Source organism: Erythrolamprus reginae, chromosome Z (assembly GCF_031021105.1).
Source record: "Erythrolamprus reginae isolate rEryReg1 chromosome Z, rEryReg1.hap1, whole genome shotgun sequence".
In the NCBI taxonomy this organism is placed as follows: domain Eukaryota; kingdom Metazoa; phylum Chordata; class Lepidosauria; order Squamata; family Dipsadidae; genus Erythrolamprus; species Erythrolamprus reginae.
In genome coordinates, this window is record NC_091963.1 from 98,461,256 (window position 1) to 98,479,003 (window position 17,748).

Here is a 17,748-nt window from a genome sequence, read left to right on the forward strand (position 1 = left end):
GATCAATAGTATGGCACATGTCAGAGCCAGATCACATCTTGTCCTATCCTTCAGAATCAACATGAATAACCAGTAGCCAAAACTGACTGTCAGTGAGAAGAGTAAAAATAGTCAGAAACCCATAATTTAGCTGTCTCATAATCTCATTTGTGTTAATTCACAATTCATGCAAAGACATATTGTGGTTTATTTATTTCTGAATTAAGGTCTTATACAACTAGTCCTTAACTTATGACAACTAAACCAAAAATTTCTGTTGCTAACGGAAACATTTGTGTAGTGAATTTTGCTCCATTTTATGATCATTTTATGGCTCATCCCCCATCTTTGCTAATCGCAGCTCAAACTCTCTCAACAACCTAACCCAAATCGACTTCACTGTAGACAGCATTGAAAAAGCAATCCGTGACCTCAAACCTTCCCTATCAGTTGGACCAGACGGTCTTTGTGCATACTTCCTAAAAAAGCTTTCTTCTGCTATAGCTGAACCTCTAAGCATTATCTTCCAAAAATCCTTCAGGACCAGCACACTCCCCAAGCTGTGGTCAAAAGCAATAATCATCCTCATCTTCAAAAAAGGAGACCCTTCTCTCGTTGACAACTACAAACCAATATCACTATGCTGCATCTCATGTAAAATCATGGAATCAATTATAAATCAATCAATCACCCTTTACTTAGAATCTAATAACCTATTCTCTAACAAACAATTTGGATTCAGAAATAAATTATCCTGCAACCTACAACTACTTCACTGCAAAAACATTTGGACTACCCAACTAGATCAAGGAAAATCCATTGATGGAATTTATATTGACTTTTGCAAAGCCTTCGACTCAGTGGTCCACGACAAACTACTCCAAAAACTCAAATCCTACGGCATCTCAGAAGTCCTCCACAGCTGGATTACTGCATTCCTGTCAAACAGGCAACAAGTTGTCAAAATTGGAAGCGCCATTTCCACCCCCGTCAAGAGTGGAGTTCCCCAGGGCAGCGTACTAGGTCCTACTCTTTTCATTCTCTAATTCAACGACCTCTGCGATCATATCACAAGTAACTGTGTTCTTTTTGCCGACGATGTAAAACTTTTCAACACCACGGACAACACATTTACTCTCCAAAAAGACCTCAAGTTTGTCTCAGATTGGTCTAACACCTGGCAACTTCAAATATCAACCAACAAATGCTCTACCCTCCACATCGGCAAAAAGAATCCTAACCTCATATATAAACTGAATAAACAAATTCTCACAGCCATCCCACACTCAGTAAAAGACCTTGGAATACTAATATCAAATGACCTAAGTGCCAAAGCCCACTGCAACAATATCGCCAAAAAGGCTTCTAGAGTTGTTAACCTGATCCTACGTAGTTCTGCTCCGGCAATTTCACACTACTCACAAGAGCCTACAAAACTTTTGCCAGACCCATCCTAGAATACAGCTCATCTGTCTGGAACCCATACCACATCTCGGACATCAACACCCTTGAAAACGTCCAAAAATATTTCACCAGAAGAGCTCTTCACTCCTCAACTCGAAACAGAATACCCTATTGAAAGTAGACTAACAATCCTGGGTCTAGAAAGCTTAGAACTATGATGCCTAAAACACGACTTAAGTATTGCCCACAAGATCATATGCTGCAACGTCCTACCTGTCAATGACTACTTCAGCTTCAACCGCAACAACACAAGAGCACGCAACAGATTCAAACTTAATATTAACCGCTACAAACTTGACTGTAAAAAATATGACTTTAACAATCGAGTTGTCGAAGCGTGGAACTCATTACCAGACTCAATAGTGTCAACCCCTAACATTTCTCCCTTAGACTATCCACAATTGACCTCTCCAGGTTCCTAAGAGGTCAGTAAGGGGCGTACAGAAGTGCACTAGTGTGCCTTTTGTCCCCTGTCCAATTGTCTTTCCTTTATCTCATATATCATATATATTTTCTTCCTTTCATATATCTTCTCTTCTATTTTATATTTTTCTTTATATATATTACCTCATGTCTATTCTCTTCTATATGTATTGTGTATGGACAAAATAAATAAATAAATAAAATAAATAAATAAAATCTTCCTTGCAGCAGTTTTTGAGTGAATCGCTGCAGGTGTTAAGTTAGTAATGTGGTTATTAAATGAATCTGAATAGTGAATAGCTTCACTATTGACTTTGTTTGTCAGAAGATCACAAAAGGAGATCACATAACCTCAGAATGCCATAACCTTCATAAATATGGTTGCCAAGCATTTGAATTTTGATCATGTGACCTCCAATGTTTGTAAGTATGAAAATGGTCACAATCGAAGTGGTGGGATTCAGCCGGTTCACTGAAATCTGTCAGGATCCAATGATTTGAATCCATCTAGCAATAAATGCTCTGTTACCCTTATTTATTTTAATCAGTAAAAATTTAATTTAATTTAATTTCTAGTCTGCCTTTTAGAGCTGTTTTTGGTAAACTAGATTGTATTTCTTTTTTGCAAAAAGACAGATGCAAAGAATGAATTAAGCAATTCTGCTTTCTTTCTATTGTCTTGTACTTCCTTGTCATTTCTCCCCACTTAATAGACTGATTGTTTCCTTGACATTTTTCTTATTTTTTCTCATTTTTATGTGAGGAAAACAATCAGTTCAGTAATGGGAAAAGATAGCAAGGAAATAACAGGTAATAATGAATATTGAAACAGTCCCTTTACTTTTATACTATTTTCTTTACACTTATTTTCATTTTTTCTGTTTTCCAATTATAAGCTGCCCAGAGTAGTCTCTTGGTGACATGTGCGGCAAATAAATTAAAAAAATAAATACATTAGAGAAGATTTTAAATGGTTCTGGCTCTTTTAGTTCTTCGGCAATCCCTGAGTAATTATACCATATTTGTCCAAAAAGAAGGCCAGGTCTAATTTTTGTTTGAACCCCACAAAATGGCTAGGCCTTGTTTTTGAATGGTTCTAATTATTGACTCACCTCATAGTAGCGGCACTGACAGCCCCACCCAGCAGGAGCCCGCTGCTGGCCCACTTCTTCTACAGCTGCTAGCCGCCACTCGAATGCATTACCTTGGCCTCCGTTTCGCCTTCAGATACCTGCCAGAAGGCATCTGCAGCCAATAATAGAGCTCTACATCCGGATCAATCCGGAGTTCTGTTATTGGCTGCAGATACCTTCCAGCAGGCATCTGAAGACAAAACAGAAGCAGGGCAAGGTGTGTGAGTGGCAGCAAGCAGCTGCAGAAGATGAGGCAGGTGTTGGGATGTGCAAGGCGTGGTAAATAGGGTAGCTCCAACCCCCCCCCCCATCCCCACTTTAGCTTACTTTTTACCTGTGTGCCTTGCCCCACCCCCTGCACCCTGGGGTAGGTAGGGTCTTAACATGACGTAACATGCAGGCAAGCCTTCACAGATTAGTACTCACTGCTCACCACTCTTCCATTCTTCTTCACTGCTACTGCACCTCTTCCTACTGCTTTTCCAACTACAACTCCTTGTGAGTTCTACTACTGGAGAAAAGTATTTCTAGCTGAATCAGGTTACTTTATTTCCATGCACAAACCTATTTCCTTCCTTTTCTGATACACACCAACAACCTTGGCTTTCTTCTCAGTATAGCTTTTATAGTCAAGGGTTCCTGCGCTGGCTGGGAAGAGGCAGGACAATAGCAGCAGAGTGTTTCTAGGCAGCCTGCTCTCTCACAGAAGGGATGTGGTTTTATAAGTTCCTTGAAATGGTTGTTAATAAAAATATTTACTCTTTATTAAATCTTTATTTAAAAATTTATTTCTTCAATAATATTTAAATATAATTTTTGCTGTACTATTTTGTTTCTTTTTCTATGAGATTTTGCTGAATCAAACCTTGCTTTTATTCTTATTATGTGAGGTATCTCTGAAAACTGTAGACTCTTGGCCTTTGAGAGATATGTTGGAATTTGAGAACCAGTTTGGTCTATTGGTTCAGGCACCAGGCTAGAAATTAGTAGACTGAGTTCAAGTCCCATCTTACCATGAAACCAGCTGGGTGACCTTGGGCCAGTCACTCTCCCTCAGCCCAACACACTTCACAGCTTGTTAGTGAAAATAATAAAGGCAGAATACAAATGAATAAAATTTGGTGCTGAATTTCCTGTGCTAGAAATGCTATGAGATGCAACTTACAAATATAATTTTACAAATATAAGATCTATTAGTATCTTGTTACATACCTATTTCAAATGAGATATATAAGCCCAAATTATCATTAGGGAGAGCTGAATGATTGAGCGTGCTCTTCAACCCCCAGCTTGATTGCATTCTATACAATTATATGATTACTGATATGTTAAATTACATGTTAAATTCTAGTAATCATAACTAATAATTGACATTTAGGAGCTCACTTGTCCCTGTCTTGTTTGCCAAGCACTTTTCTATCAATACAAAACATGAATTGTAGCTTTGTCAAGCTTTTTACACCTATTTCAATTTGCAACATTTTAATGGTGGCATTCACTTTTAATTTTTCCCCCCATACATATACAGTGGTACCTCTACTTAAGAATTTAATTCGTTCCGTGACCAGGTTCTTAAGTAGAAAAGTTTGTATGTAGAAGCAATTTTTCCCATAGGAATTAATGTAAAAGCAAATAATGCGTGCAAACCCATTAGGAAAGAAATAAAAGCTCGGAATTTGGGTGGGAGGAGGAGGAAGAAGAGGAGGAGGACAGGCACTGCCGAAGGAAGAAGGTGAGGTGAGGGGAATTAAAAAAATCCAAAACTTTAAGGCTTAAAGAAAAAAATAGAGGGAGTCTGAGGCAGCAAGGAGGAGCATGCGCCTCCCATAAACCTGGCACCAGACTGCCTCCCATACACTGCACCAGAGACAGAAACCCAGGTGAGTGAGAGGGGGAGCGCCACCAAAAGGCTACTCTGGCAGTCCAGAAAAGCCTGAGATGGCCAGGATTAAAGGGGGAATGGTAGGAAACTTCATGCCGCTCTCAAACTTCCTGGGAAATTTGGGTTCTTAAGTAGAAAATGGTTCTTAAGAAGAGGCAAAAAAATCTTGAACACCCGGTTCTTATCTAGAAAAGTTCTTAAGTAGAGGCGTTCTTAAGTAGAGGTACCACTGTATTTAAAATGTATTAAATTTGCAAGCTGCACAACTCAAAACAATTCTGGGCATACACTTTGTTTTATTATTTTTGTGAACCCCTTTAAAAGTTAAAACTCTGCGACAGTCTCTCCCACATAATTCCACTTTCTATAATTTGCTGATCGGTTTATTCTATCTGCTCCAAAGAATACAGAATATAAACTTGATGCAAATTTAAGAGTTAAAAATCTAAATTTAGATAATTTATATATTTCTATAATTTATTGCAGGGGATTTTTCTTAATCCTGTAAACAAAAATTTGGAATAGATAACATTTAGTCAAATTTAGTTACATAAAAATATTAATTTAAAAGATCTTTGGCCATCTTTCAGTAAATATTCAAGGACCATAACAAAACATTCCTTAGGAAACATAACGTCAGGGCTCCGACGGATTCCCTAATTAACTCATGAACCTCAAGCCAACTTTGCAAGTTGATACATAAAGTCATGTTGAACTGATTATAAAGGCAATGCTTATATGAATAAATCATTCTTAGTTGATTTTGTTACAAAAGACACAGACATTTAAAAGAAAGTACCTGTGTAAGAAATCGGGTGCTTTATTTAGCAGGGTGTAGTACTGTCTGACAAACTCTTGCCCTACAAGCAGCGGACTTGGCTTCTCCATCACCATTTCTTTGGTAAACGTAAGAGACTGCAATAGAGGAAGAATATCTATATAAGAAACATATGCTTCAAAATAATTAGTTTTAAATGTAATAGGCTTTTGAAAATATTTAAAAAGTTTTCAAAATAAAGAGGAATGTCTTTTCTTTCAGGCTGCAGTATGAAGACCTTAGTGACCAATCAGAACATCTAATAATCCAATCCCATGCAAACCCCTTTGAATTTTATTTATTAAATTTACACTTACCTTTCTCCAAACATATGAAGTTTAGGTTTACGTTTAAGTTTATTGGATTTATATGCTCCCCTCTCTGAGGACTCGGGGTGGCTTACAACATATGAAAGAAATAATATATATCGAAATCCAAATAATTAAAATTCAAAGTTACAACTAAAAACTAAAGAACCAATTAAAATAAATACATAACCATTCAATCATCAAACTCACTGTACATTCATCGGCCGGGGGGAGAATCTAATGACCCCAAGCTTGGTGGCATGGATGAGTCTTTAGACTCTTAGGAAAGGCAGGGGGGCAGTACGAATCTCTGGGGGGGGGGAGCCGATTCCAGAGGGCCAGGGCCCCCACAGAGAAGGCTCTTCCCCTAGGTCCCGCTAAGTGACATTGTCTAGTTGATGGGACCTGTAGAAGGCTGACTCTATGGGACCTAACCGGTCGGTGGGATTCATGCGGCAGGAAGTGGTCCCGTAAGTAATCTGGTCTCATGACATATAGGGCTTTACAGGTCATGACCAACACTTTGAATTGAGTCTAGAAACCAATTGGCAGCCAGTGCAGACCACAGAGTGTTGGAGAGATATGGATATGTCTGGATGGAATGTGGATATGTTTGGATAGAACGCCGCAGCATTCTACACAATTTGTAGTTAGAAACATAGAAACATAGAAGACTGACGGCAGAAAAAGACCTCACGGTCCATCTAGACTGCCCTTATACTATTTCCTGTATTTTATCTTACAATGGATATATGTTTATCCCAGGCATGTTTAAATTCAGTTACTGTGGATTTACCAACCACGTCTGCTGGAAGTTTGTTCCAAGGATCTACTACTCTTTCAGTAAAATAATATTTTCTCACATTGCTTTTGATCTTTCCCCCAACTAACTTCAGATTGTGTCCCCTTGTTCTTGTGTTCACTTTCCTATTAAAAACACTTCCCTCCTGAACCTTATTTAATCCAGACTATACAGATTGAGTTCATTAAGTCTTTCCTGATACATTTTGTGCTTAAGACCTTCCACCATTCTTGAAGTACGTCTTTGGACCCGTTCGATTTTGTCAATATCTTTTTGTAGGTGAGGTCTCCAGAACTGAACGCAGTATTCCAAATGTGGTCTCACCAGCGCTCTATATAAGGGAATCACAATCTTCCTCTTCCTGCTTGTTATACCTCTAGCTATGCAGCCAAGCATCCTACTTGCTTTTGCTACTGCCCGACCACACTGCTCACCCATTTTGAGACTGTCAGAAATCACTACCCCTAAATCCTTCTCTTCTGAAGTTTTTGCTAACACAGAACTGCCAATGCAATACTCAGATTGAGGATTCCTTTTCCCCAAGTACATTATTTTACATTTGGAAACATTAAACTGCAGTTTCCATTGCTTTGACCATTTATCTAGTAAAGCTAAATCATTTACCATATTACAGATGCCTCCAGGAATATCAATCCTATTGCACACTTTAGAGTCATCGGCAAATAGGCAAACCTTCCCTACCAAACCTTCCCCTATGTCACTCACAAACATATTAAAAAGAATAGGACCCAGAACAGACCCTTGTGGCACACCGCTTGTAACCTGTCGCTGCTCAGAATACTCGCCATTAACAATAACTCTCTGATGTCTACGCTTCAGCCAGCTTGAAATCAATACAGGAACATAGTTTCTGAACACTCTTCAAAGGCAGCCCCATGTAGAGAGCATTGCAGTAGTCGAACCTCAGGGTGATAAGGACTTGAATGACTGTGAGTAGAGACAACCTGTCCAGATAGGGCCGCAACTGGTGCACCAGGCGAACCCGGGCAAACAATTCCCTCACCACAGCCAACCAATGATGTTCTAAAGTCATCTGCAAGTCGAGTAGGACGCCCAAGTTGTGGACCCTCTCTGAGGGGGTCAGAAATCTACCCCCAGGGTAATGGATGGACAGATGAAAGTGTCCTTGGGAGGCAGAACCTACAGCCACTCTGTCTTGTCGGGATTGAGCTTGAGTCTGTTACCAGCCTATATTGCAATACTCTTTTAGACTAGGTTGAAAAATATAGACTGAAGTTATCCAGTGACTTTTTACAGACAAAAATAGATTTTGAATCTGGATTTGAATCAGACTTAGATGAAGGAATAGAAAGGGAAATCATCAAATTTCCAGATGATGCTAATTTGGCAGAAAACAAATCTCCACTGAGAACCATGGAATTTTTAATTAAACATTTACAGATTAATTATCCAAAATTTATATTCAGGTAGTCTTGACTTACAGTCATTTGTTTAATGATCATTCAAAGTTACAAGAGCACTGAAAAAGCAACTTCTTATCATTTTTCACACTTATTTATTTATTTATTATTTAGATTTGTATGCCGCCTTATGGCCTATGAACCATCCCCATGGTGATCAAAATTCTGACACAGGGAAATTGGCTCATATTTATGACATTTTAAGTATCCTGGGGTCATATGATCCACTTTTGTGACTTTCTAACAAAAGAAAAATCAATGGGAAAGCCAAGTTCACTTAATAGCTGTATTACTAACTTAACTGCAGTGAACAATTATGGAAATAAAGGGATATAAAATGGGGCAAAAATAATTTTAAAACTATCTTGTTAGGAACATAAATTTTGGCTCCATTGTGATTGTAGATCAAGGATTACTAGCAATCTACAGTTCAAGATTCTTTAAATGTATTATTTAGTTAATAAGATTACGTTGAAGTCTACAGGAACATAATATTGTGGTCAATATTTCCTTTTCCTGCAAATATGGCCCTTGCAACAAATATTTTTAAGTTATTTTAACTGACAATTGGATGGTTTTTGTTTTTACACAGAATTTAAAGATTCAGAATTCTTAAACACATCTTCTGATAAATGTTTATTAAAATACCACTTAAATAGAATACACGTTTAATACTTTTCAAAAGAATGAAATTAAGAAGTAGAATAAAATAATCTTCATAATAGTCACATAAGATTCTATGTATTTGAACAGATGTTAACATTTACAATAATTTTCATATTAAGAATCCAGAAGATAAATTGATTCTTTCAGTTAATGCTCTACTATAGCATATTATACTATACTACAGTAAAGAAATTGCAATGTTTAAAAAATACAATATAAAACAGTAAAAGTGAAATAACAGTTTGCAACTGATGTAGTTAATGAAAGTTCAGAAAAACTTAGCTGTAAAACTTTGAAAAGTTGTCAAGCTTGCATAAAGCTTAGCAGTTTGTGATAAATAGATATTCGAAATTATTTTTTGTAATTCAGGGTATTTCAATTTAAGGAAGCTTTAATAGATAGAAATGTGTACAAAATTATTTTAAACTACTGCAGAATTGTAGAATTTTAGACAGAAATTATTTATTATTATTAGATTTGTATGCCACCCCTCTCCGAAGACTCGGAGCGGCTTCCAACAATACAGTGTACAAATCTAATTGTTAAAAACAAAGTTATAAAAACCCTTATTTAAAAACAATCATACAATCATAACCAAACATAAAGCAGGTTGTGCATATCCAGGTTAAAAATGTGACTGATCATTATATATACAGAATTGCCAAGCTCTCAGAAGATATATTGTGCATGTCTGATTCGTGATGGGTCACACTGCTATTTGTTTTGACCACTTTATATTATACCAAAGGAAATAGAGACTGCAGAAATTGTTTCTGCAGAAATTGGGATGGAATTTAACTGGAGTGGGTGGGGTATGATTTTCATGGGGGCAGAAGACAGACTTGGCTCCACTCCCAAAATACCCCGATCTACTTACCTATAGCCATAGGCATTGAAAACCAGGCTTTTTCACAACAAGGCCCAATAGAGAGGCAGTACATCAGCCCTCCATTTCATACACATGCTATAGGGCAGTGATGGCGAACCTTTTTTTCCTCAGGTGCCGAAAGAGTGTGCGTGTGTGCTATTACGCATGCATCAGTGCCCATACCCATAATTCAGTGCCTGGGGAGGGCGAAAACAGCTTTTCCCACACCCCAGAGTCCCTCTGGAGGCCAGAAATGGACTGTTTCCCAACTTCTGGTGGGCCTAGTAGGCTCGTGTTTCATCCTGCCCAGGCTTCAAAGGCTTCCCTGGAGCCAAGAGAAGGTAAAAACGCCCCCACCCCCAGAGGCTCTCTGGAAGTCAAAAAACCCCTTCCAGAGCCTCTGAGACAAAAAGCAGCTGGCCGGCACACACATGCATGTTGGAGCTGAGCTAGGGCAACAGCTTGTGTACCAGCAGATAAGGCTCGGTGTGCCACCTATGGCACCCATGCCATAGGTTCGCCATCACTGCTATAGGGCTTTCCAGCAAACCTGTGCCTTTGCTGCCTTGGTCAAAGACTGAATCCTAAAGCAGCCCAGGGAACTGTGTTTTAAATGAAAGCATTTTCAGGTAGCAGATCCCCTTCTCCAATTGCAAAAAGGGTGCCTGAAATGCAAAGATTGTAGAGGAATGCTCTACTCTCCGTTTTTTGGGGAGGCCTCCAGCTGAAAACACTTTAACCCTCACATTTCAGGCACCCTTTTTGCAATTGGAGAGGGGGAATGTGGTGCCTGAAATGCGAGGATTATAGAAGAAAGAGTTTCCAACTGTAGGATTCCCCTCCATTATGGGGGAAGGAAAATTCTTCAGCTGTAAACTTTCCTCTACAATACTTGCATTTCAGGTACCCTTTTTGCAATCAGAGAGTGAGAATATAGTGTCTGAAAACACTTTGCTGCTCTGCTGGTTCCAACAGGCGAAAGAAGCATTGTAACTTCGCTATCTCCCCCTTTGATCTTCCTTTCTGATTGGCAGTTGGATCAATCTGTTGCCACCAATTTTGGCTATTACCACTGTCGCACCAATTTCCTTCCCCACCCCCCTGGGTATGTCTGATGCAGCATTTGGTGTATAAGGTGCACCCAGGTTTTGGCCCTCTTTTTGGGGCTCAAAAGGTATGTCATATACTCTGAAAAATATGGTAATTGCTATAGAATATAAGGAAAAATCTTAGATTTTGAAGATATTTTTTTTTAAGTAATGCAAAGTGAAACTTTAAAATAACTACTTAAAATGGTTCTGAAAATGGAAGTGCACATGGGAATTAGCATGTTTTTCTATTTTCTATTAAATTTAGTCTTTAGCTGCGATTAGAAAATAAATGGAAGGTGGCTGTATCATAGTCCCATTTCCAGAACTGCTCAAGATTGCAGCTGCAATAATGACCAAATAAAAAGAAAAGATACATACACAAACACCATAAGAAAGGTGCATATACCGGTACTTCAAATATCCAAATATATTTCAAGGCTTTGTTATGGCCTGCCAGCAGCCCACGTAGCTGGTATCTGATTCTGACAGAGGAGAGGATGATGTGGTGATGCACCAGCGGCCTATGCAGCTGGCACCCGAGTTAGACATTGAGGAGGCTGGAGAGGACTCTGTGCCAGAAATGGAGATTCAGTGAGGGCCCTTCAGAACCTCCAGAAGGTCCCATCAATGACAATGAAGAAGAGGAGGAGCCTATTCTCAATGCACAGGCAGCAGAGCTGCCAAAAAGGCAGAAATGGCTCATTAGGAGGTTTTCTCAGGAATAGGGCTTGTAGCTAATTGGCCACTCTCTTAGCCTTTTAAGGGATGATAATGGAGCCGATTTGCAGAAAACAGCTTCGTTCATATTCCAGAAATGTATGATCGTCTCTTGTTCTCTCTCTTCGCACTTTTCCTGCCTCAGCTATGTCAACCACCATAAAATTACTGTTATGTACAAGACTGTTTACTCAGAATTGAGTTATTATTTCTTGTGCTTGTGCTGGCTATTACTGAAGTTGAATTAACAGCCGGTGTTCAGAAAAGACTGTTTTAAACTGTATTTGTGTGACGACTACTAAGAAAGCCCAATAATAATCCTTAATTAGTAAACTAAGATTTGTACAGGCTTTGTGTGTGCTACGTTCTTTGTGGTCCATAGCTGAGGCAGAACAGGCTTATAATAGACATTGAACCTTCTTTACCTATTATTAAGGAACATTCTTGGATTACTAGAGATGTATTAGATAAGATTAACTTGCTTTAAATTCTTAAATGGAAGCCATTTGGACCTTTTAACACTTTCTAGCTCTCAAAGACTATCAGCTTACAGAAGTGAAAATTACTGTACTCATATTTGTGAAATAACTAAAACTGCACCCAGCTGTTGCTATGTAAACAGAACCAGCATATCAAATAATACTTGCAGAAAAATTTGCAAGAAAGAAACTTTGTAAACAGATATTTGTCTCAATAATAGTAAAAACCACTTAAATTTTTTGAAATGCCCTGAAGGATGTGAACAATTTCAAGATGGGAACACCATCGCCTGTATCAGCAGACAAGAAGACAGATGATTTCCTAAACGCAAGGGAAAATCAAACTCTTGTCCCATATTAGAGTCCCAGAACCCTGTGGACATAATTGCCTGTAACCATGCCAATTTGAATGTAGAAAGGGTCTAGTAAATCATCTGAGAAATCATTTTCTCTGGAGAAGCTCACATGGTAATGTCTGCTCAGAATACAATATTTTATTGCTTAATTCTATCAGTCTTAAAACAGTACATTTATTCAGTTGAATACTGCCTCAGTTCAATTAGCTCATCAAAATCTGGAAAGATTTAACAAACATCTATCCATTAGTTTGCAAACATAAATGCTGTGTCACATATTGTCAGAACTGTTCCTTGTAAGCTCAGACCATAGCCAAAAGAATTTCAAACTATATCCCATTGAAGACCAGAAGCCTATATCAATCCCTATATCCATTAATAGCTATTACTACAAAGATCAGTCATTGATCATTTACCTGTAAAATGTCTTGCTGCAGAAAATCAATCTATCTAGCCATCCATCCTGGCTTAACTCTCCTAAAGGATACAGTAGCCAGAAAGGAACTGTGGTGATTGTTGTCTGAACTTCATATCCAGGAAAACTCTATTGGTAAATTCTATAACTTATTTTGTATGTATTGCAATTACCAACAATAATTCTTTCAATATTGCTATTTCTTGTTATCCTGTTTCTCTACAATACTTGCCCTCCAGTAGATGCAGTAGAAAGACAATTCTTGTCCCAGAACTACACAGATACAAAAAAAAAATATGCAATACAATGTATTGCCATGAACATGTATTTGTCATGTAGCATTATTCCACAGAATACTATGTGGAACTGCTATTCCATATAATTCCTGTGTCTTTGCAGTGCATTGGCAAGGGAGATTAAATACTAGAGAACTTTGCTGTATCATAGAAACCAATGACAAAAGATAAGGAATGATAGTTCCGCTTTCTTACACATATTATACATCATGTTACTAAGGATGATTCTTCTTCCTCCATATGTACCTTACATCAGTGTTTCCCAACCTTGGCAACTTGAAGATATTTGGACTTCAACTTCAAGAATTCCCCAGCCAGCATTCGCTGGCTGGGGAATTCTGGGAGTTGAAGTCCAAATATCTTCAAGTTGCCAAGGTTGGGAAACACTGCCTTACATAATGGCACCCAAGATTCAATTTTAAAGAGATGAAGTTGAGGAGCAAAAGAACACCTCATAAAATGCTTTCATTTTCATTTCTGTTTGCAGAAATGTTTCACTAATGTTCTCTTTTCAATTAAAGTGTTTGTGTGGCATACCTGTATTAATTTACTTTGTTTTTTCTTCTCTTTTCTTTTGTCATGACTGCTGGAAAACCAAACATGCAAAATAGGTTTGTCCAATTCTGTTACTTGCCTGCTGAGGATTTGTAATACTGTACTTGTATATGCTTCCATCTCAATGTAATAAAAATAAGAACCATTGTTAGGAGACTTTTAAAAAACATTGTGGTTTCTATTATACTCACTCCTAATAAAATTTCAAGCAAATGTAACCCTTTCTGAATCTTCAGAATTTGTCATCTTATTAGAATTAGTTCTATTGTTCACTAAATTACTGTATTTATAAAGGAAAAAAAGTATTCCAACCATGTGCTTCAGCATATAGGGTAACACTCAGAAAGCAACCCTATCTGTGTAACCAGGAATATAAGTGCACAATATCTGTTTCCCAGGTGAAATGAGTTTGCATAGTACAGTGGTCATCAGCTACCCACCAAGAATAAATTCACAGTATTACTCAATACTGATTTACCTTAAACAGATGGCTCCCCTTGATTAGAAAACTTGCGTTATAAAATTTAATAAAGGGTCTTCAAGCAATCTGCGTATGCATGTATCATATTCTTAGGCAATATACTCTGATGGCTTTCCAAGGCCAGCTCTAGATATGCTATAAAGCTGCCTTAGGAGGTTTGAATTTCCGTTTTCTCCTTTGTGATCTTTAGTTTTTTAGGAAAGAGTAAAACAAACCTTTTCCTAAATTCCTTAGACCACGAAGTCGGCCTGCGTGCTATTGACAACCGTTCCCTCCCCACCACCACCACCCTCCAACATCCCTGTTTTCCTTCATGAAAAGCGCCCCAGCAGAACACCTGCTCTGATTTGTAGAGATAACATCCCGATACTCTCAAAGGAAAAGAAGACGCCTCCTCCCGGGAAGGGCCTTCTTATCCTGTCTTGCTCCGTTACCCACCTAAACACTCTCTTCGAGCTCAGGGTCCGGTTCGCTCCCTGGCAAAGGCACGGGGAGGAGCGACTGATGCCGCGCGTCCCTCCTTCACGGTGATTCGGGGCGGAACCGGATGTCTCTAGCGCGCCCTCGGCGGAGAGGGGACAGCACGCGGCGCGCGCAACCTTCACAAGTGGCCAGATGTGGGCGGGGTCGCGATTACAATAAGAGGCCGCTAGAGTAAAAGGATAACAGAGATTTTTTTTTTTAAGTTAACGGGGTAATAGCTGGTTTTAAGTTTGACCGGAAGTCCAGCTCCTCTCCCGCGCTGCTTGTGTATCTATATATGAATTCCTTCCTCCGTTGAGAATTTCACTATCTCAGCTGCAGGCAATCAGGAGCCTCCGAGCTATGACGTCCTTCGAGAACGGTTTCTGTGATTCCCTTCTCCCGAGAGACATTTAAAAAAAACACCCAACCCTGCCCAAACCTCACATCCGGTTCCGATATAGGATTTTTCGTGTCCGGCCAGGCAAAATGGAATTATTGTTGAAACCATAACTCTAATCTATTTAATGACTTAGATCTTTGTAGTGCCGTGAAATGATCATATCCTGAAATCCCGTAGCTCTGCCCGTTCTGTTTATCATCCAAATGCTTTAGAAAACCCCCCCTCAAAATTGAATATTTGGATATTACACTACAGCATTTTAGAAGTGAAACTCATACAATATTGCAATTTTATAAATCCAATTATACTCAACCATTTCAGAATAAACCACAGCAGTCCAGAAACAACTTTATTTTAAAATAAAAATAGTTTACAGGAAAATTAATAACTTACTACCTGCTGCTACTTTAAAACATTCCTCCATAATTTAAGGAGCATAGTTATTTTTAAAGGAACAATGGTCCCTAAAATAGATCAAATTATGAGTAACTAATTTTATGGCATGGCTGAGTTTACAGGTGTACCAAAAGAGTTGTGAGGGAAACAGGGTGGAGTGGCTCACCCACCTAGAAGGGAAGACTGATTCAGGGGACTACCATAGAAGCCTCTTTATTATCAAGGAGAGAAAGACACCTAAATTCTACTAGGCAAAGAAAGACATTATATAACCATAATCTGTGTATTGCCCTTAGTCTATTTCACTGAATCTGAAATGAATCTGAACCCACTGAATGTGGCACAAAAATGTTGCATTAGCCACTTTTAAGAGGATAGATGCAATCTTTTTCTCACTGGCAGTCAATTATAGAGGTCACCTAAAATTGTATTTAGCTGTTCCAGTTTTAAAATATGTTTTGTCTTCACTATAAAGGCAGCTATTCAATTATACTTGCTTTAGAATAACATTTTCTCCCTTTCCCCACCATTTTATTTGCAACTCCTCTTCGCTTATATCACATTCATTTATCACTGCATACACCATCTTTTGTTCAATAAAATTCTCACCTCTAGCCAATTATTTAAAGTTTTCTCCTTTTTCTGAACTCATGATTTTTTTTTGCTTTATAAAACACATTTCCTAATTAACTTATTTCTATTTTGTTTTAATTTAGTGTTTCTGATACATTTATTTGTTTGTTTATTCAACTTCTATGCCGCCCAAACCTGAAGGACTCAGGGTGGCTTACAATAATGCAAAACAAAAAACAATAAAAGAAGTGGACCGTACAGTATAAACTATAAAACCTAAATTTAAACCATAATTAAACTTACCAGTCAACCTACATGCATTCCATTCATACAATTTGGCTGTTAGTTGTTAATTCAAGGCCCCCAGGCCTGCAGGCAAAGCCAGGTCATCGTGGCCTTACAAAAGGCCAGTAGGGTGGGAGCAGTAGGGACATGGGGAGGGGGAGTTGATTAGACATTTAATTACAAATAAAAATATATCTGTATATGCAGAAGCAGATTCTTATACACACCCATTTCCCTTTATTTCAAGATTCGTTTCTAGCAACAAACTACATAGTACCCATTCTGTTCTACCAAATTAACTTATCTAAGTATTTTTTTGTTGATGAATAAAATTCACTTACTTCATGCTTTTTCATTTTGTCTGAGAAGACGCTGCCTAGAAAATGGTGTGCACCTGAATTGCTGTTGTCCTTTCTAAACCCTCTTCCCAGCACTGCAACTTTATCTACAAAAGCGTAATGAGAAACAGCTGGTGCGATAGGAGGGAGCGGAATTAAAGAAGCCTGAAAGTGATAATTTTCTCTAACTGTATTTGAAGGACATAGGACAGAGTAGTAATAATAAAACTCACAAGGTGGTGTTGTAGCAATGAGAAGAGTGATGTAGTGGTCAATAGCTTATGAGTGCTTGAGTGTTGGCTCTTCTGTGTTGAGCCCACCAAATTGGGTATAATTAAAAGAATCTTTGCTTTGGCTCATATATTTACTATTTTCACTTCATTTTAGTTTAATATTTCTGCTGTTATATTCAACTTTTAATTACAAATAATAATAAACAGAAGTATCTTCTATACAGAGTTTTCTAGTGTTTGAGGGGCTTTCACAAAGATGTTTTCTCCAAAGCACAAGGAACAAGATTAAGAAGTAATGGGTGGAAGGTTCTTAAAGAGAGATCCAACGTAGGAGACGTTTTCTGACAGAACAATTTATCTATGGATTAGCTTGCCTCTCAGGATTGTGGATACTACATCACTGGAGGTTTTCAAATGCAGACTGGTAACTGTGACTGGGATGTTATAAGGTCTGCCTTGCACAGTGGGTTGGGCCTCCCTCCCAGCCCTATAATTCTGTATTCTATTTTCCCCTATTTCAATGTTTATTCCCTGTAACAAACTATCCACTGTCTTTTATCAGTTTAACCTATCTAAGTACAGTACAATATTTCTTTAGTAAACATTTTATTGATGAATACAAGCTTAATTTACGTGATTTTTTCATTATTTCTATGTAAATTGAAACTGTTCATTTTCCTGTCAAATATAACTACCTTGATTTTTAATATGTTAATTTTCAGATTCTTGTTCCCTCACACAATTAACTACCAATGTAATCAACACTATGGCATAATTGATCTGCACATTCACACTTGATAAAGTAACCTTATTTATATGTAGGGTTTTTTGTCTAAGCAGAGGGTTGGTCTAGAAAACCTCCAAGGTTCCTTCCAACTCTTGTT

General features: G+C 38.2%; 1 protein-coding gene across 6 annotated transcripts in view; it reads right to left on the reverse strand.

The window, feature by feature from the left end:
- The window catches only part of G3BP2 (G3BP stress granule assembly factor 2), a 45,974-nt gene extending 29,216 nt beyond the window's left edge, over window positions 1-16,758 (reverse strand). For 2 of the 6 annotated variants that reach the window (XM_070729161.1, XM_070729158.1), the window contains exons 1-2: window positions 16,635-16,742; window positions 5,681-5,796 (exon numbers count right to left, since the gene is read on the reverse strand). In XM_070729161.1, the coding sequence (XP_070585262.1) occupies window positions 5,681-5,796; window positions 16,635-16,649 (131 nt within the window). In that variant the 5' untranslated portion in view covers window positions 16,650-16,742. Of the gene's footprint in view, window positions 1-5,680; window positions 5,797-14,612; window positions 14,914-16,634 lie in introns of those variants that run through there. The other 4 variants (XM_070729157.1, XM_070729160.1, XM_070729159.1 and 1 more) reach the window with 4 other exon arrangements.
- Between the last annotated feature and the right edge of the window lie 990 nt (window positions 16,759-17,748).